General features: G+C 40.7%; 1 protein-coding gene across 2 annotated transcripts in view; it reads right to left on the reverse strand.

Moving 5' to 3' along the window:
• ASXL3 (ASXL transcriptional regulator 3) overlaps positions 1 to 21,171 on the reverse strand; it is a 121,649-nt gene extending 100,478 nt beyond the window's left edge. Inside the window, exon 1 of one of the 2 annotated variants that reach the window (XM_066181903.1) lies at positions 21,062 to 21,171. In XM_066181903.1, the coding sequence (XP_066038000.1) occupies positions 21,062 to 21,115 (54 nt within the window). In that variant the 5' untranslated portion in view covers positions 21,116 to 21,171. The remainder of the gene's footprint in view (positions 1 to 21,061) is intronic. The other variant, XM_066181912.1, reaches the window with a different exon arrangement.
• Positions 21,172 to 21,949: the final 778 nt, after the last annotated feature.

Genomic DNA, 21,949 nt, shown 5'->3' on the forward strand with positions numbered 1-21,949 from the left:
AATCTTTACTGCCCAAAGACAGCAGGGTAAATAAAAAAAACAAAAAAAAACCAAACAAACAAACAAAACCCCCCCAAAACTTTCTTTCTCCTAAGCAGAAAATATAAATTATTTTCTAGCCACCCATTACTAAATTAACAAATTGAAAGATGGAGTATCAAACAGGGTACAAGAAATAGCAGCATCTTGGAAAAAAATCCAGCATTGTCTTCTACAGCTGCTTATGTGAGGTTAACACAAGGACTGACTTCTATTGTGGGAAATGCCCCACTCAAATCTTTTGTGTTCATTTTTGATTAACAGCTTCAGTCATCGGGGAATTATCAGCAGCTTGGTAAAAGTTCAAAGCCCTTTGTGTGAAGAAAGATGGGTAAATGGTTTGGACAGGAGGGGAGGGTACAGAGGGAGGGAAGAAAGGAAGTGCACAGAGATGGATGAAGAGGCGAAAACAGCAAGGAGGGGTACACCATACATGAAAAAGAGGGATGATTATAAGGGTAGGTGCATCATGACCAATTATAACACAAGTTCTCAAATAGGTATTCACAGAACTCTTGCCGATAGTGATCAAGAGAAAGGTGAATAGTGGTTTCCAGGTACTCAAAAATTAAAATAACTTGAAACAAGAATCATAATTCTCCTGATAGGACTTTTGTCTTTGAGCAGTTGAAATTACAATATGGAAATTATAAGATCTAAGTAGAAGGAGGTGCATTTCATAAGACATGTCACTCTCAGTATGCTCCATACTATGACTTTGTCTTTGTAATTCACTTGACACTACAGATAAGCAAGAAAAGAAACATCAGACAAGGAATGGAACAAAGATGTCACATGAATAACAAAGGAACACATAAAAACCACCATAACATGATCAAATATATTAGGTTTTAACATCAGTTTTAGTCCACCCTTTTTTTAGGTTCAGCGGTAATGCTGCTGACCAATAGAACTCAAACAGTTTAAAGCACACATATAAAGTAACTTTCCCCAGCTCTCCTTCGGTGAAAAGCATTTAATTGCTCCTTTAGCATGAACTATAGGGAACAACTGGCCAAGTGTTTCCTGCAAGAGAATTTCTTCTACAGAATTTAAAAGTTGTTGGTCTGAAACCATCTAGCTTTGCTAACCTGCCAGATACATAAGCCATTATCATCAAATTCTAAAATACTGAATGAAAGAGCAAGAAAGAAGCTGAACAGTTTCTTTGTTCATGCCATTGCTTTAATCAGTTCATGAGGCTTGTTCTAAGATGTCTGAAACTTTTATTGTTCTTTCCAAAATTTATTTATAATGTCATATTTCAAATGGATATAAAGGCAGCTTTGGAAATTCCAGATAAACTGTACTTTTGACATTTTGAATTCAAAAGAAATTGGATTACAATTCAGTTAAAATGAACATACAGTTGGGCTATTCCTTTAAAATGCACAAGCTCTAACAGCAGTGACATCCTGCCATTGCTCAGGTTGTCATACATCACAACAGAAAATGTAGGGTAAAGTTTTTAGCTCTAAACAACTGACTTATTATAATAACTTACTGATCTGGTCTAACATACCGAAAGAAAATGGAAACCTTTATATTTCTGTCTTTACTAACGCAATCAGCCTGTCCAAACAACCGGGAACTTTTATTTATAGGCTCTGTCAGGACAGATCCATAAACACCTCAGTGACTGCAGCAGGATGAACCTAGGGAGCATACAGAATCCTATCAGATTTCTAAGATCAGGATCAAAGATACCCCAGTGAGCATGGTGTCAAACTTGCTATCCCAGTATGGGTTCCACTGTTAGCAGCAGGATTACTAACAACGATTTCTGTTCAAGCAATGGAGCATCCAGATTCCCGGAATGACTGCTTAGTTCTGACAGTGCCACATTCAGTGCCAGTTCTGTTTAGCCATGCAAGCCATACCTCTCCTTGCATCCTACTGAAATACTCCATTGCCTCTCATTGTGCCCAGCCTTTCCCCACTCTCTAACTGATACTCCCCATCTTCTGAGGTGTTGCAATAACCCTAACTTGTATATCTCACACCTTTCCACATCCTTACCCAAATACCTTTCTTCCCTAATACTTACCACAGTACAAGGCTATAGGATATTCCTAAGTCATCTACCCGCTCAAACATGAGTGCATTCATACAGACGCAGCTCATGCCATGGGTTCCCCAAAACCTGCACAGAGGCACATAAGTGCTGCATAGGAAAATCAGCACTGGTACCTTGCTGGCAGCACACTGCAGCTCTTAGGCACTGACAGGACAAATTGTGATGTAGACTTCCTCTGGTTTGTGCACCACATTCTCTTGCCTACTTAGAGTAGAAGTTTCACCACCACTGAGCCAGCTGGAAAACTTGGGTAAAAGCTTTTAAAACTACAAATCATTATTTCAGAGAAGAGACAAGGAGTAAAAAAAAGCTCTGCCATCCAAAAGCATTACTGAAATTTTGAAATTTGTACTCATTCAGTGATCACATAGGCCATTTTCCTGAAATGCCTCTAATTGTGGAAGGGAAAAAAATTCTCCTTTGGCATCTTCTTGGTACAAAGAAAGGAGAGACCTCGCTTAGGTGACTGGAACTAATAGACCTGAATGGATACCAGTGCCCTGTCAGCTTCCTCAACATTACAGATAACAAAGCAAAGAACTGTGAATACATTCATCCCTACTAAAGGAACAAATAAACCCTAAAAACTAAGAAACACCAAACTTAAAATGTATTTTTTTTCCATATACGCTGTTTTCTCTATTGGAAGATAATACAGAATTTTTTTTTCTGAGGCACTGAAAGGTTTGCTATATAACTTATGTTTCAGCATAGTAGCATAAAAAAATAATTACAAAGAGCAAAACTTTACAGAAAAATCAACAGAGAGAATGAATATATGTTTGTTTCAGGAGTTTTCATCGCTTTATTTTCCTCAGGCAAGCGTAATGCGTAAGGGTTACTTTTAATGTGAGAAATAAAATTCCTACTGGCTACTCTCTGAATGTACCAAATTTAACACGAGGTGACAGTTGTGCTGATTTTCTTTCCATTGCTTTACTATCAGAGCTTATCTTGTTAGACAGTGTCCTAAAGATACTGACCTAAGACTTCTAGAGAGCGAAAAAGAAAACAGGAGAAAATCAGAAGAGAAAAAAGAAAACAAAATATTTTAAACTATGCATTCTACATAAATATTCTTACATATTAGTTTTGATCATTTTAAACATTTCACCCTGGTAAAACTGACTCACTAAAAGGAGAAGTTTAATGCTGCAACTGACATTGATTCCATTGATACACCATGAATATATTTATGTTTATAGAATGTCTAATGACAGCAAACATAAAACCATAAAAATTATACTTCCATTTTAATTGTGTGGGATAGATGGAAAGAAACTAGCTCATGAAATTTACAGCATATTTTGATGCTTTGGTGAACAAACAGGATAAGTCACACTGATCCTCTTAACCTCAGAAGGGAAGTCCATAAATTTCACAACTCATTTGTCTGTACTGTTCCTTACTCACAGGATGATACACCAAAATAATTAGCAAATGGACATTCAGAACATAACTAAGAATTCTTCTTAATAATTGTATCCCAGAAAGAGCAACTACAACGTCTCTAATGGATAACATAGAATTAAATTCCTGAGAGATGTACAGCAAGTGAGAAAGTGGAAAAAAATAGAAGTCCCTTGCAATCACATACACAACAGTAATCCACGTTCAATTCTTTAAGTTCCGTCAGTCCACCTGTTCAAGTACTGAGCGAAAATGCAAAACCAAAGTTTCCACAAAATGAAAACAGCAAACCAGTATTTCCACAAAATGAAAAATTTTGATCCAAAACCAATGGCTTGGTTTGGGGTGGGGAGGGACAAGAGTTGTTTGTTTTAAACTGGGGAGTACTCTTTCTTGTCTGAACAGACAATAGAAAAGAGAATAGTTAAGAGTCCCTTTTTTTTTTTCCTTCCAAAGCCTGCACAATTATTTAACATCAGGCTTTATTAGTCTGAATCCTGACATCATTATGTACAGAGTACAGTTCACTGGCACAATCCAGATCTACTGGTTAAATTGCTCTGAGAATAGATATGATAAGTCATGTTTTTGAACTAAAGAAATACAGCCTTCTCAAAGAATGTATAAAGAGAGAATTCTTTTGTTAGCTGTCAGTGAGATTTTGCTATCTCTGTTAAATATATAATGGTTAGTGTCATAACGAAGATCAGCCATCGTGTTATGGCATTTATCTTCATGAGTGAAGAGAGGAAGGGCTACTGTGATTTATTCCGTCTCTCCTCATGAGACGATTAATGTCATAAGAGATTAGTATTCAGGACTGACTAGTACACAGAATATAATACAGGGCTGGAGTGGGATGCTAAGCAGTTTTAATTGCCACAAGTTTGGAAGCCCACATTACTTACATATGGCATGGTTGACAATTAGTCATCTAAGATTTTCAAAAATAGGAGAATATTTTGCAGCTCACTAACTCATATCCATTTTGTGTTATTTATTTGTTCAGTCCTTCTTAGCAGTGTTTCCACACAGTCCCTTCCCCAACTCATCACCTAAGTCCACCCACACTTGTCCTCTTAAAAGCATCATTTATTGTAAAATCGAAGTCCATACTGCTGGTTTATGTCAATTTTAGGTAGCATCTGTTTAAAGGTTTAAAAAATACACTACTTAACAACTATTACGAAGAAACATTAGTCACAACACAGGCAGATTAGTTAGAGTATATAATGGCTCTGTATCTAAGTTTGTATAAGATGTATAAACAGCTTTCCTCAAGATTTGAGAAGTTATATGCTCACCTCTTCCCAGGGACCTTGTAAAATAATCTGACCATCCTAAACTGAAGGTAGTAATTTTTCAAAAGCTTATGACCTTGGAGAAATGCACACAGAATGTTTTGTTTACATGCTGCTCACTTCTTCTTACAAAAGAAAATACTTCAAATAATACTGTAATGAAAAAAGAATAACGAAACAACAAACCAAACCAAAAAATCACCATCATGATAAGCTAAAATTCTGTTAAAAAGGGAAGAATAATTTTCCCATAAGCCAGAAAATGAACATTCTGCACCTTCTTAGATCATCTTTTCTGAATACTGCTTAATCAAAAAACCCCTTGACAAAAAAGGGGTTTTTTGTTAAAAACAGCAATTCCTTACCATTGGTGTACATCAAACAGAACACATTATTAAAAAGCTCTCATGATAAAGTGTTATCTTTATCTAGGCTTCTCAAATATTGACTTAAACATTTTTATCAGGCTGTTAATCACATCCACATTAAACGTGAATGGCAACTGAGACCAGTCTTGACAGTCAGGTAACAGGGCAACATTATGGCAGGCAAAAAGTATTGTGAAAGCTAAGGACATTTCTTATTGATGGTAAGTGGATAGGAGAGAAAAATCAATGGGTCCTCATCAGTACAACTGTCTACCAGCTGGATGCTGATTTTTCTTAGAGATTAAAACCAATAGGAGCAATCACTTGGCGCAGGTGAACAAATTCAATAGGACCTCCAGTCTATAAAGGAGAAAAGTGAACAGTGAATTCAAGGCTGGATTTCATGAAGAGACACAAAATGCTGATTGTTAAACCAACAGTTTGGAATCAGATCTCGAAACAAAATACAGAACATGTCTTTCCCTGGGGGATTACAACCTGAAACTGTTCAGTATAATCTGCAATTGTTGTGAAGGTTCCAAACTCCTGACTTGGCCTAAAGGAATTCTTTCAAGCAGTGAGACTGGCTGACCCTTCCAAGTCAAGCTGGACTGGACTGAGCAGGTTACAGTGTGAAATGGCCATCAGCCACGCACATCATGTAACTACCACCACCAAACACCAGAATCACAGCAAAGTAATTGGTTGACAGAGTATCACAGAGGGAATACAAATGCAGAGACTTCCCATAAAGCTGGGCTACCTTTTCAAGACAAGCCTCTCTTTTTAAAATCATTGTACATTTCTTATCCTAAGACCCCTCACCATACCCTGAACAAATGACCTGTTACCTTACAGGATGGAAACCACAACACAAGAAAAGCAAACAATGAAAGAGTAAAACATGGCTGTTATACAGTACATTTTGTCACAGGTTCTTTGCTTTTCCCATGAGAAACAACATAGGTACACATGCAGACCTCAGTTTTCCCAAAGTCACATCTCCTCAGCAAATGTAGGACTAAAAATTGTTAGCTCTAGGAAACGCTACTGGCAAATAACTTTAATGTCTATGGGGTTTAGGCACATAACTTTATATTTAATGTTTTAGACATTGACAATAATACATTTTAGCTGTATGGAAAAATAAACTATTTTAGCTGTAGTGAAAAATTACAGAGCCTCAGCCTGGGTTTCTGGTGTAACTATTGACTTCATTCTCCACCTTTGAAACAATCAGAAACACAGAATCACTCAGGTTGGAAAAGACCCCCAGGATCATCGAGCACAACCTTTGACCAAACACGACCTTGCCAACTAGACCACAGCACTGAGTGCCACAACCAGGAAATTTTTGAACACCTCAGGGATGGTGACTCCACTACTTTTCTGGGCAGTCTGTTCCAATGCTTAAACACATTCCAGTGAAAAATTCTTCCCATTGTCCAACCTGAACCTACCCTGGTGCAGCATGAGGCCATTTCCTCTTGTCCCATTGCACATTTCCTGGAAGACCATCCCCCACCTGGCTATAGCCTCCTTTCAGGTGGTTGTAGAGAATAAGGTCTCCCCTGAGCCTCCTTTTCTCCAGGATAAACATCCCCAACTTCCTCAGCTGTTCCTCATCACACTTGGGCTCCAGACCCCTCCCTGGACTCACTCCAGCACCTCAGTGTCTTTTTTGTAGGGAGGGGCTCAGAACTGAACACAGGATTTGAAGTGAGGCCTCACTGATGCTGAGTACAGGGGGACAATCACTGTCCTGATCCTGCTGGCCACACTATTGCTGATGCAGGCCAGGATGCCATTGGCCTTTCTGGCCACCTGGGCACACACTGGCTCATGTTTAGCCACTGTCAATCAGCACCCCCAGCTCCTTTTCCACTGGGTCGCTTTCCAGTCACCCTTCCCCCCGCCTGTGGTGCTTCCTGGGGTTGTGACCAAAGTGCAGGACCTGACACCTGGCCTTCTGGAACCTCACACCAGTGGCCTCAGCCCATTGATCCAGCCTGTCCAGATCCCTCTGCAGGGCCTTCCTGCCTTCCAGCAGATCAACACTCCCACCCAACTTGCTGTCATCTGCAAACTCACTGAGAGTGGATTCAATCCCCTTGTCCAAATTACTGATAAAGATATTAAAGTGGATGGCTCCAATACTGGCCCCAAAACTGAGCCCTGGGGGCAACACCACTGGTGACAAGCCACCATTTGAATTTAACACCACTCACCACTGCTCTCTGGGCTCAGCCAGCCAGCCAGTTTTTAACCCAGCAAAGAGTGCACCTATCAAAGCCATGAGCAGACAGTTTCTACACTAGGATGCTGTGAGAGCCAGTATCGAAGGCCTTACTGAAATCCAGGTAAACAACATCCACAGCCTTTCCCTCACCCAGTAGACTGGTCACCTGGACATAAAAAGGCAATCAAATGGGTCAAGCAGGACATGATTTTCCTAAACTCATTCTGTCTGGGCCTGATCCCCAATTGGCCTGTATGTGCTACAAGATGGTGCCTTCCCAGACACTGAGGTCAGGCTGACAGGCCTGCATTTCCCCAGACCCTCCTTCCAACCCTTCTTGCAGGTGGACATCACACTGGCCAGTCTCCAGTTCTCTGGATTCCCCCTGGTTAACTAGTGATAAATGCTGGAGCGTGGTCTGGCTCTTCCGCAGCTCCCTCAGTACCCTGGTGTGGATCCCATCTGGCCGCACAGACTGTGGGTGTCAAGTGGCACAGCAGGGCACTGACTGCTCCCTCCTGGATTACAGGGGCTCTGTTCTGCTCCCTGTCCCTCCCTACCAGCTCAGCAGGCCGGCTGCCTTGAGGGTATCAGGACTTTCTGTTGAAGACTGAGGCAAAGAAGGCATCAAGTACCTCAGCCTTTTCCTCATCTTCGGTTACAAGGTTCCCCTCCACATCCAATAAAGGACGGAGACTTTCCTTGGCCCTCTTTTTGTTGCTAATGTATTTATAAAAACACCCTGTATTATCTTTCATAGTGGTGACTACATGGAGTTCTTCTAGCTGATCTTTCACCAATACAATTTTATGTCTACAAGACCTGATGACATCCTTGTACTCTTCTTGAGTTGTCTGCCCCTATTTCCCAAGGTCATGAACTCTTTTTTCTCCCCATATTCCAGTGAAAGCTCCCTACTCAGCCAGGCCAGACTTCTTCCCTGATAGCTCATCTTTCAGCACCTAGGGAATAGCCTGCTCCTGTGCCTATAAGATTTCCTTAAAAGTATGTCCAGCCTTCCTGGACCCATTTATTTTTAAGGGCTTTTTCCCAAGATGATCTCTGAACCACTGTCCTGGACAGGCTGAATTCTGCCCTCCAGAAGTCCAAGAGAGTTTTGGTGAACCCCTTCCTCACTTTGCTGAAAACTAAAAACTCCATCATATTGTGGTTGCTGTGCCCAAGATGGCCTCAGACCTAGAGTCTCCAGTGGGAGATTCTAGGAGAATCTCTCCAATGGGAGAATCTAGATTTTTTTTTATTATTATTATTGTTGCTCTAGTTATAATACGGGCAAGATAATTTCAAACCAGTTCTGAAAATTCTAATAGGAGATATTACTAGCAAATGAATGAGAAAATATTTCAGACGACAAATTAGTTTTCCTTTTCAATTATTTCAAGGGCATTACTTGTAATTTCAACAACACTCCGTTAGCCAAGATAGACCATAGTAAAACTTGTTCTAAAAATAAACTGAACGTAACATCACATAAACATAGTGTTTTATTTCCAAGACAGAGGCCCTGTATTTTATAAAGGAAAGAAGACAAACTATTTTATTTTAAATCTTGGTGTTCTGTTGAAATCCTTTTACTCTGAAAGTCTGAGAAAAAATTTAAATTTTAAAGATAAAAGTTGGGGGACTTTAGCTGATGATATAATTAAGTGAATGGTAGAAAAATTAATGAAAAAAATTATATGCGATTTTATCACTGAATTGAGAAAGTGGGGCTTTTTCTTCATTTTTTTCTTTGTCAGATTTTTTTACTTCCTTCAGTATCTTTGCTATTCTACTTCTCACTAGTACAAGAACACCCCCATTTTTTCACTGCTCCCCAATGCAGTAGTCATTTTTCTCCCCAGGATTACATCAGTATCACCCAGGCACACACTCTTTTCACCACATGACATGCCAACAGACATAAACCCAGTTTTATTCTCTCCTACTAATCCCTGAAAATGTATGCCAAGTGCTAAAACTAATAAGCTTCATAACTATTATTATGTATGTATGGAGTATTTAAAACCCCATTTTTTTCAGAACATTAATTCTCAGAATGCTTTTCCCTACCCCCTCCCTCTTCCTCCATACGCATATCTTTCTATAAAATTAACTTCAACATTTAACAACACTTGAACTCACACATGAAGCCTCTTGCCATAACAGCTCCAACAAGCAAACAGTGATCAGGTGCAGTGTTTTTTAAATTTTCTTAAACTTTTTATTCTCTTTGCAGCTCTTTCAGAAGCATTTCCCATCCACCATGCATATATACCAGCTTCACTTATCCAAGCTGCCACTTTTGTGGATCTGGCTCAAAATGAAGACAGGAGCATTATTTCACTCTATTTAACATTACTTTAAATAGCTTGAAACATTTTCCTACAGCTCAGACACTAATAAAATTAACTAGCACAAGAAAATTACACTATGAAACTGAGTCTGTCCTCCTCAAGGACAGTTAAAATTGACTAACAATAACAGAGATATTATTTTAATGTTATTTTTTTATTTAATGGAAGTGTTACAGGTTCTGAGAATTATGGAACCATAGAGCGGTTTGGGCTGGCAGGGATTTTAGAGATCATCTGGTTTCAATGCCCCTGCCTTGAGCGGGGACATCATTCACTAGACCACATTGTTCAAAGCCCCATCCAACCTGGCACTGAACACTTCCAGGGAATGGGCACTCACAACTTCTCCAGGCAACCTGTTCTTCTATGATTAGAAAGGTTTGATAATGTGTCAAAACAGTCTATTTCCAAGCAAAGTAGCTAACCTATGAATTGCTGGAGACAGAAATGTTCTATTATGCAAAATACCAATTATTTAATTAAATATTAATCTACAAAAACCCCCAAACAAACAAAAAAAACCCACAAAAAACAAAAACCCCCACAAACCCCAACAAAACAGGTCCCCGAAGAAAAGTGCTATTTTTATTACTATTTTATTTATTTTTACTAAGGTATCTAAGATTGTTTTTTGGTTCCTTCATTTTATTAAACAGATTAAAATCAGTAAGACAACACTTTTCTGATCTAACTTTCAAAATCCATACAAAACATTTTTGATCAACTGTTTTGACTCGATTACTCCATATTTTTTATAGTTCCCCATCTTCTATTGAACTTTTCACTGTGTACTTCACAGACCACCTGAAAGACTACCTTTCTGGAGTCCATGAAACACAATAGTTGAAATCACTGCTCAGACACTGATTTAATTCTCAAGGCCTTTCACTCTGCTCACTCACATTATTGTTACTTTCTTGCATCCTATCCTGCATCCCTCAGTCAGTCATGCAACTGTTTGTTAACACTTCTCCCATATTTACACTTCCCTTCACTGAAAAACTCCCCAACCAGCCATATGAGAGTCCTGAAGCCTCCTTCTCAAGTGCCGATGCTGCTGGGACAGGAGGCTAAATTATCAACCCGCAATGGTTGCAGTGAACATCAAACATTTACTGCCACGGGCTGATCAGTAGCACAGGTGCTGAGAAGCTTTTGTGGAAGTACACCGTAAATGCAACAATCGTCACTGATACATGTATCAAAGGCATGTAGTAACTTGCACAGACAGGCTGATAAAAATCTCCAAGTCTACCTTGTGAAGCCACAGCCCTCTACTTTTAAAGTGCTTCTACAAATCCAAGTCAGAGCATGTTTTAACATCATAACCACTTAGTAGAGCTCACTGTCACTGGAACACTGTTATTACAAAGAGAAGGAAAGATCCTTCCTCATGAGACAACTGCAGCATTCAAGATGGCTACAAGCAGTAACTCCATTTTCTTTCAGTGTTTGCACCTTGGGAGCCAATCCCATGCTCTAAAAACCACAGATTTCAGTAACAGACTTTTTTCTATAGACAAGGGACATCAGTCCAAGACAAAGTCATAGGGCTGGTTATCCCTGACATTCCACTTGGATGGGTAGCTCTCATTCCAGAAGCAACGGGGGAAGTTGGCACTGAGTCAGTTGATCCCTGAACACAGACTGGCAGAACAGGATTTTAGCATGAAGAATCTGACTGCAAGATGAAATAACCACAAAACTGGACCAACCCGAGAGCTGAAAGCAGCGTCCATTTCTTACTATTGATAATTGTCCACCCAAAGGATGCTGAGGCTCATTATGGGCAGATCAAATATCCCAGGCATGTAGCCTCATTTCTGTGACTCTCCCCGTCAGTTTCACAGGCCTAACACCCAATATCTGAAAATCTACATATGTATACATATATACATATATATATGTGTGTGTGTGTATATATATATATATATATATATATATATATATATATATATATATATATATATATAATTAGGACTGCAAGTTGAGAATTCAAGGGACTGCATCAAAACATCTTTATTATTCCCTCCCACCAAATATTTCCTCCTCAGATATATAGCAAAAAGCACTTTAGCTGTTGCCCAGGAGGGCACCTTCAGAAAGGCGCACATCTATAGAGCCATGGGTCATCCTGAAGCCAGTAACAAAAAGGTATTAATATCTCTTTCATAGTAAAGTATTTGAAGAATTCTTCTACAGTGAATTCTGAGCTTATTCCACACCCAGACGATGAGCCTCAATACATTATTCTACATTATAATTTTTAAAACAGAATATGTGTAGTTGCAAAATGTCTCAAAAATCTGCATTATGAATGAAACAAATTATGGAATAGATTAGAATGCATTAAGCACTACTGCTCTATGTACAAATGTGCTGCAGTATTGCTGCATCAAGCTCTCTCAAAAAAAAAAAAAATCAAGAGACTAAGTCCAAAATGCCTCAAAAAACCAGAGAATGTCAATGAGAACGATTAACTGGATACAGAATTCTCAATCTGTACTAGTAAAACTGATGTTTTTTGTCTAGTCAATGTCAGAAAAAACACAATGCATCTAAATTCTAAATCATGCTCATTGGACAACTTTTCCCAATAATTTTATTTACTTCGTTCTCCCATTTTTAAAAGCAGCATGTAAATTTTCACTAAAAGAGCAGATTCTGGCATAGGCCAGACAAGTCATAGTTACTATCAGTAATAAAAATTAGTAATTTTATTGATTTCCTAAACCAAAAACTAACCTGGGTTGTATGACTTCTTTTCAAGTGTAAATAGACAAGGTGACCTTGAGGCCCTTTCCAACTCCACCTTCTATGATTATCAGAGCAATGCTCTAATTAATGCCTTTCTCAAATGAAACACCAGATTCCAAAAAGGTTCTCATTGGTCTTACCAGTTTAGAATTTCTAAATGACAGAATGCCAAATGAAATTAAAGAAGCTAGTATGATCAGAGAATGTAATGGTTTTGAGATAGCTGCCAGAATCTTGGTCCAGAAGAATGACAGCAGGCTATGGACAATAAGGGTCTATTTTTTCCCATTACCCTTGCTAGGTAACATTGGCAGGCAGGCATAGTGACATGGAATGTCACATGCTTCGCTGATACAGCAATGCCAGCAGGTGATGGATAACTGGGAATTTTGAGGCATAAAAAGAATTAACATTTATCTAAAAATAGGTATCAACAGACATTCAGTTTCAATTTTGGGGATAGAAAAAGAAATAATCAAACCAGATGGTATCACTTAATGAAAAATAGTTAAGTACTTTGGCAACACAACGATAGTGGTAAAGCCTAACCTTACATAAAAAGAAGGTTCAAGTCACAAAAGTAGGAACAAATCATATGGGACATTATTTGACTGTGATTTACTAGATTAGATATTTCACAAGGCATCTCACCAAATATGTGAACCACTACACAGTTAGGCAGGTTCTCCAGGCTGCCAAGAGTCAGCTAAAATAGAATCAAATTTTGACCTTCAAACATTTGATATATACCTCGGCTAAGGCTCTTTTCTCTCTCTAGATGTCAAGTTACACAGGAAACTAACTAGGATAAAACAATTATAAACCCTGACTGATTAATTAAATTTCTAATTCTGTCTATAAGATCTAAGCAAAATCACAAAAAAGAAAGAAAATAGCCTTGAGTTCTCCAAAGCAAATAAACTAGTAGTTCAGGATCTTGTCTGTCAAGGAACACTTCTGAAGTTGTAGAGATTTAGGAAATGTAAGTCAGACTCTCTTCAATAGAATGCAACTGTCACTGGATAATGATCTCCAGAGCTGACCCACTCCAACAGTGAGGAGAGTCTCATCACAGGCTTGTCTAGACCAATCTGTGCTGCATATAGGAGGACAAGTTTCAATACAGCATGTAATATCTACCTTCTAAATAAATTACTTTCTGGTGATCAAAAATCATGAACAATAATCCAGGATGTGACCTGGAATATCTTCTACACAGAACTACAGCCCAATCCTCTAATGAGTCTGATGATTCTAGAGCAACGGACAGAACGAAACTCGATGCTACACCACAAACCAAATCTTGGACACCTGAAGTACAAGAGGCTGCATCAGTCATAAGCAGCAATGCAAAAGCTGGATCCCATACGCTAAAGATCTCAAGTAAAAGGTCCTTCAATACTGAGGAAAGTCACATGCCAGAGTCCACAGATTTTGTCCTGTTGAGCTCAAAAAGTTATAGAAAACTGAACTCTTAAGATGAAGGATGAAAGTATCAGATCATCCAGACATTCCCGTTCCAATGTTAGAAACACCAGAGCTTGCTTGAACCAAAGTTAATGGAGCTCCCCTAGACCCCCTAACACTAAGTGCCATCCCCAACCACAATCAGTGCACTGACATCAAAGAAGCTCCAGGAAGACAGCATGTACTGCCAGATGGCTTATCTATCTCCAGATAGATATGATGTTTGAGCTAGAGCCCTATCACCTATCACCTTTCAAACCAAAATTAGCTGCAAGTAATCAGTAGGTACCTCTCTACCATTATACATTCCTAGCATACACATCTCTCAAGACAGGAACTCCAGCAACAGAAAACTATCTGGCAGGACTTCACAAAAACAGAACAGCCTCAGAGGGCCAGTATGTCAACAATTTGGGGTTCTTTGGGGATGGTAATTGTCATTCAAAGCTGGAAAGTGATTAAATGGACCACTTATGACCAATCTGTTGTGCTTGAGCAGCACAAGGATTTGCTACCTGAACTCATGGAATGAGCAAATGACCTGTACCAGGATGTGCTGCTTATTATTCTGCCTTTGCATTGGAAGCTGACCCAAAGTAAAGGCTAAGATATTTGGTCTCTTCAGTCTGCAAGTTCCTCAGAAGGAGAATTTGCTCAGTTTCATCTGGAACCATAATGAAATAATTTTCACTAATCGTATCTTCTCCCAGGTCTTGACAACACAAAAGGAAGCCTATTTAGTTACTGCTATTTACAGGGAATACCAAGACCATCATCATCACACCCACCAAAACAGAAAACACTTTGAAGCTTACAACATTAAAAAAAACCCCAAAAAACAACACACACACCAAAAAAAACCAAAAACAACAAACAACCCCACCAAAAGAAAAACTATTACTCCAAAGTCAAGAGGTCACATTTAGCACATGATTCTCCACATTTGCTGATCTCAGTATAAAGAACCAAAGAAGCAGGAAGCAAAGTAAGTTTGGTTTTCCACCTTGAGAACAGCATGCTACCTGGTCCAGACTAAGATGCTGCAATGGCATGGCTTGGATACAGGGAATTGGTGAACTGGGTTAGCAAATCCAAAGCTACCTAGCTGTGAATGGTGGTAGGGTTTTGAGTGTGGTAAGTGGAAACTATTTCATTGTGGTTGCACATGCAACTGACCAAATCTGCTCTTGGGAGAAGAAAGAACAGTTATTTCAACAGAAAATCCAGTATGCCAGGAAAATATTGGCTCTTCTACAGAGAAAGGTAAGCCAGAAGACACTGGAAATATTAATAAATTAAATCACACTTTAAGACACTGAGAACACCTTCACACTATTGAGGAATGATCACATTTAGGTTCCTGTTAGGGTTTTCTCCTATGTTACCCTGCTTTGAGAGAAATAATGTGACATTACTGAGAACAGGTCCCATTCCTGGGTAAGGTTCTTGCCTACTTAAAGGTCTGTGATTCCAAGGGTTAAAGGGCTGAATCAAAATGGAGTTAGAATCTCATTTCTCTCCATCTGCCCCAGAAAAATGCAAAAGGTGAGCTGAAATAGATGACACTGTCTGTAGATCTTTTTATTTATTTTTTAAAATAAAAAAAATAACTCACACTTATATTTATGCTATTTCACACTAACAAAAAAAAAAAGTATTGACAACTAAAACCACAGAGGAGAGGAAAAAAAAAAAAAGTGCAGGTTCAACCTTGTCTAACAACTGCAAAAATTACTTTGAATAAAACAAACTGGAGGAAACCCTAGAGCCAACCAACTGAAACACAGCTCTTTAAAGCAGCATTGATTGTGGATCAAAGGGAAAGGCCATCAAAACTTTGCAAGCCACAATGTTTCTACTTGTCTGAAAAAGAATTAACTTAGAACAGATATGAAAATAATAGCAGGTCTCTGTTGAGCCGACAACAAAGAAATCCTTAATATCATAAAACAAAGTTATGTCAAATTTTCCATTTTTAAAGATACATGAAGCTTCTTTAGCACAATCCTTTTAAATGTTATTTATAGTAACAAAATCAAAGACTTAACATAAAAGTCAAAAGGATTATCATCAATGGTCTAGCTATGCAGAAGTTACTTTTCTAGTTTTCTGTTTCATTTGTGGTCTTCAAATATAAAGATGCAATACAAAAATACTTCCATACCGCAACATGATCTGTTTCAACTACACTATCTCAGCACACCAGATGAAGTAACAATCAGCTTTTAAACAGCCAGCCACATTAAACAGTAGCATGCAAGCTAACAATTCCAGTGGTTGGTTTTCATATTTTTTTTCCAGCATCAGTTTCCCTGATTAATTAGCATAATTTTCTTAAAGTTTACAAGAGGAAACAAACAGCTCTTAGTTAAGAGCTGGATCCTGTCAGGAGATCAAGAAACACATGAATTAAGATATGAACATTACTCACCCAATATGCACATGCACCTGAACCACAAGGCCTCGCCATAGAACTGTAAAGCACATAAGTCTTCAGTAACACAAGAAAATCTTTCTTCCAGAACAAAATTTGGAGAAGAAAGAGCAAGAATACTAAAGAGGTGATTCAGATCACAACCAAACAAGGACTACAACTCTCATTCTTAGGATTTTCTTCTGCTTTATTGTCAGCTTGTGGCAGAGACTTAGCTACATTTCAAAATACCACTTACAGGAAAGGGCAATAATAAGGGCAAGCTATTCATAAAAAAAATCTTCTGAAAATGTTACCATAAACTATCACCCTTCATAGACAGATGGTCTATGCTTCTGAGTTCTGCATTCTCAAAGTGACCAGTCTCCACTCATTCTGTTCAGGTCTTTGGTTTAAAGCTCTACAAATAACAACGGATCATGTCTAGAAGTCAAAAGATAAAAGTTGGATCACTGCAGCCTACTTAAAATTATCATCAGTTCTTATGTGGCACAGTATCCTTGGGCATGTTTTGTTCTCAGTACATTTCATTTCAATATTTTTTATGCAGAATTTTATGACATTAAATTTTTAAGAGGCAGAATTCACTATTTCAGGACTTCCAGCAATAGCTTGAGAGTCCTTGTGAAGCTAAACAGATAGAAGATTTTTCATCTGAAAGGAATCACTACAAATTTCTTTAACTACTCAAATGTTTAACCTTTCTATACAATTTTAATGAGTTCCATGTATGGTCAGAAAACAAGAATACGGCCACATCAAATGAGGATCAAGTAAGAGACAAAGGAAAGACAGGATGTTTCTCCTCCTTCCTTGAAAGGTTTTCTTTTGTTCTCATTCTTTAAAGTGTTCTATCTTAGTCTATCAGACACAAAAAGCAGAAAACTGGCATGGAGATAATGCCCAGGTCATACATAAGCACTGCTGTAGTCTGCTGCAAAGTACAAAGTGAGTTGACATATCGGGTCTACATCAAAGACATGCCCTTTGGCAGGTTGTAAAGACGAGTTGCAATTTTGTCCATAAAAATGTGTGTTCTACAAAATGGGCTCTGTAACATGAACTGTTAGTGGTATGCCACCATTCCATTGATCCTGCACATGCGTTCATTTCTCAGGAATGCTTGTAAGCTGGGCTATGCCTTGCCCTAAGATAAGTAGACTTGCATGAGGAAAAAAACAGTGAGTCACAGACAGAAAGATTTGACTGTCTTCCAGGAGCAGAAAGAAGACTTCTTCCATAAAATGCAAGTTCTGATAGAGGGCATGCCAGTGGCTCCTGCTTTATTGCCTGTATGACATTAATGGTATTTACTGTAAGAGATTAATATAATGGGAGACCTTTCCTGCTTATGTTTTAAAAATTAAGAGAACAGCTTGAAAAAACACTGCATTGCGGGAGGTTTTCAAAGACCCCTTAATCAAATACTGAAAATGAGTAAATACAACACTGACAGTTAGTCTGGAGCCTCAGCATTTACACATTACAATGTATTTTAAGACTGCCATGTAATATAATTTTCTGAAGTACTTTTGCTTTTTTCATTGTGAACATGGGAAACAGAGAGCTGTGAAACAATTCCAGGCTCAAGTCCAGTTTTTGTGCTCCTTTTTATCCATAACTATTATATGGTACATTATGAGTTTCGATATAGATTGAATACAGAGACATGACCGTATCAATTTCTGTCATAATTACTGTGAGAGAAGTAGTAACAGAGAATGAATGAGGCAAAAGTGTAGCCACAGAAGGAAGATGATTTTATGACTGTGAAACAGAACTACTATAGAGACACTGTTGGTATTATAACTACTTCTCCCACAGATTTCCTGAACAGCTTTGAGTGAGGTACTTAATCTTTCCATGTCTCAACTCTGCATGGGTAAAGCAGAGGTCAAAATACTTAACCTCATAGGCATGTTGCAAGTATAGAAACATTTGCATTTGGGAAGCTACTGGGTGCTGCTAATAATAGCTGTGTACGAACAGTTGAAACATAAAATAAAAATCTGCTTCAGCCGTGTTTGAAAGGTATACAAAAAGTACGGCACCTCACAACAAAGAAAACATAAAATTCTGCAGCTCTAGTGAGTGAACTTGTAATAGTTGGGAGCTGGCATGCAGGTACATAATATAAAATGTACATTGTAATACATGGACATGAACAAGAGTGATAAAGCAATGCCACCAATGTTATCTGTAGGATTTCATACTTTTTAGCACTCCACTTTGAAAGCCTCATATTGTTGGAATGTAAGGGCTTTTACAGAAAATCTACAATGTAAATATCCATACAGTTGTTCTGTGCATTAATTCACCCTCTTTTTCCTAAAAATAATTCAGCAGTACACAATTTTACAACATATTGATTTAGGTAAGCCATGAGTCATTTTTTGTGAGTAGGTATCAATCACTTCATTGTTTACTTGTCTGTGGAAAGAAATTGATTTAATCAAACCTTGCAGTAATACATTATTGATATATCCCAAGAAAACAAAGTCGTAATGAACCATCAGGGTCCTAACATAAAACACCATAAGGAGCAGCAATTTCAGCTTATATCTTTCATTGTGATTTGTAAACACATGTGACTATATACAAGTAGCAAAGACCAATGCAAGACTGTAGTTGGTCTGAGCAGCAGCACATGTCATTCACATAACAGACTTGGGACAAGCTCTCCAGAGCCTGGCAGCCCCAGGAGGCTGGACAAAACCACACTGTGGACCTTGTGTACCTCCACCACTTACATACAGCAGTGTATCATCTTACATGCTACTTGATTTTAGCAAATCATTACTCTTCTGGGGAGAAATGTGAAGCAACAGGACATCATGAAAATAAGACTCTTAGCCCTACTCCACAGCAGTGGGTCAGCCTTTGTTCTCGAGGCTTTAAACTTTTCCATGTATTAGACCACATGGGAACAGCGATTTTACTCGAAACACAATAAATTCCTTTATGCACATTTGTCAAACAAAATACAGCTTACAATGGTAACTGTAGCAGCAGCTTGAAAGAGTAAAGTTAGGATAGCAATTCGATGCATTTTACACACTTTTGAATGCATGTTCATCAGCATAGAGCACAGAGAAACAAGTACTGTAGCAACATCTGCTGCCAAAACTATTTTGACAAAGGTGAGTATTTTACTGCAGTAAAACTTCTGTTACAATCACAAGAAATAAGAGGGTACAGTACCGACACCATATCAGAGCATCTTCACTAATGCTGCATTATTACAAAATGTTGAGGGATGTATAACGAGCCACATCAGAATTTAGCACTGCCCAAGCCTACGAGAGTACCTCGATACAGCTTACAGAGACATCTATAGGTAGTGTCTGTCTAATACCTTGTAATTATTTACGTAGGAGAGGCTGAACTTCCTATCTAGGAATTCATATAACGAGGTGAAAACATTTTTACAAGAAAAGTGCTTCACAAATACACTAAACAAATAATAGTAATAAGATAGCATTACCCACTACCAGAAACAGAAGCAACACTAGTAACGGCATGTTACTTAAACAATTAGGTCTGTATCAGAGATGAATAAAAGATAAAGTTCGTGTGGATACAAAAAAGCAACGTAGCCAGCAGCCTATCTTTCCAGCTTTGTCATCTTTCTACGCACTCAGCTGGAGCTGAACCAGACCCAACTTTGCAGAAGACACGCATACACGCTGTACACGGACGTGTACAACCATACGTGCTGTACCGTGCGTAACTATTTGTTGTAAAATTCCTCGAATAGAGAGAACCCAGACATACTCCGAAACGGGAAAACAACATAAACAATGTACTCTGTTACACTTAGCAAACAGTAATACAGAATCATGAGAACAGATACAGTAGGGTAAGGGAGACAGTTTCTTAATGAAGTGGGAATGGACCGGGTCTCCAGAGCCACGGAGCCTTTCCAGAAGCGGGTTACATTGCCCTGGGCATTGCCCGGCTCCGTGGTGGAAGTAGAGGGGGTGAAGCGAAATTCCAGGTCAGAGTTGTCTCTAACGCCCCTCACCCCTGTCCTGTCCCCACTAAAAGGATGGAAAGGCAAATCCGACTATTTCACTTTTCTCTAGATTAAAAGGAGGAATTCCACGGGATGTCTGATGCACGAACTTTGCAGAGATAGACACGATCGCTGGGTATTTACACACACACATGCAGAAAGAAGAAAAGAACAGAGGCATTTCCTCACGCACACACCGCGGAAGGGACGTAGGTATTTCTCCTCTCCAGGCAGGCGGGGACGGGCGGCAGAGCCGCGAGCTGCCCGGACCGCCAGCCCGGCTCAGCCGGGCACGGGCACCCGCACCCTCCCGACGCTCCCGCACGGGCACTCCCGCGCTCCTTCTCGCTCCCCTGCACACACACCCCGGCTCTCTCTCCCTCGTTCTCCCTCGCACTCGGAGTCCCTCGCACACTCTTTCCCGCAGACTCGCTCAACACGCTCTCGCTCTGTCTCTCCCCCTCCCATCCCGCCCCACAGTGGCCCCGACCGCCGGCAACAAAGCGGCGGGCGGGCAGCGCGCCGGGCTGGCGGCGGCGGGACGCGCTCACCCCGCACACACACACACAATGCTGCCGCTGCCACCGCGGCACCTACCAGGCGGGCAGCCTCGGCCCAGGTGCGGTCCTTCTTCTTCCTCTTGTCTTTCATGTTTGCATCTCATTGAGGTGGTTCGGGGGGGGGGAGCGGGGGGAGGGCGGACCGGGAGTGGGGGGGGGGCCTGGAGGGGTTCCGCACGGACAATGATACGGTGACACCGAGCTCTGGAGCCCCCGGGGCGGGAGGGGCGGGGGCGGAGGAGGAGGAGGAGAAGGAGGAGGAGGGTGGGGGCAGAGGCTCCCCGCGGCGGCGGCACAGCTGTGACAGCTTGAGGGATGCTCCGCCGCGCTCACAACAATGCGCTGTGACGTCACGCGGGGGAACCGCGCCCGCGCCCAACATCCCCGCGGCGGCGGCGGCGGCGGCTGCGCCCCCCGCCCCAGAGCGCGCCCGCCCCCCAAGCCTCGCGAGAGCGGGGCCGCGGGCCGGGGGCGGCGGCGAGGGGAGCGGGATGACGGGCCGGCCGGCGCCGCCGCACTACAACTCCCGTGGTGCTCCGCGGCGGCTCCCCGGGGACGCGGCGCTGGGGGCGCTGCCGGGGCGGGGGCGGCGGTCGGAGGTGGTGGCGAGGGCGGCCCCCGCGCCCCCTTCTCCTCCCTCTCCGCCTTCTGCCCGCTTCGCGCCGCATCGCGTTCCGTAAAACCAGCCCAGCGTCCCGCCCGGCCCTCCCCCGGAGTGCGAGCTGCCTCTTACTTACGGCTGGGGCAGTCCCCCGCCCCGGCGGTGGCCGGCCGTGCCCCCCTCACTTCGGCGGGAGCCGCTGCGGGAATGACGAACCAAAGCTAGCCCCGGGCGGGCCGGTGCCAGCGCGCAGAGACCCCGCGTTAGCGTTTCAGCTCCTTTTCTTGTCGGAACAGGAAAGAACATCTTGTTCCAGTGTGTAAA

The sequence above is a fragment of the Chamaea fasciata genome, unplaced genomic scaffold, assembly GCF_029207755.1.
Source record: "Chamaea fasciata isolate MVZ Bird 193981 ecotype frontalis unplaced genomic scaffold, bChaFas1.0.hap1 SCAF_1, whole genome shotgun sequence".
Lineage (NCBI taxonomy): Eukaryota > Metazoa > Chordata > Aves > Passeriformes > Sylviidae > Chamaea > Chamaea fasciata.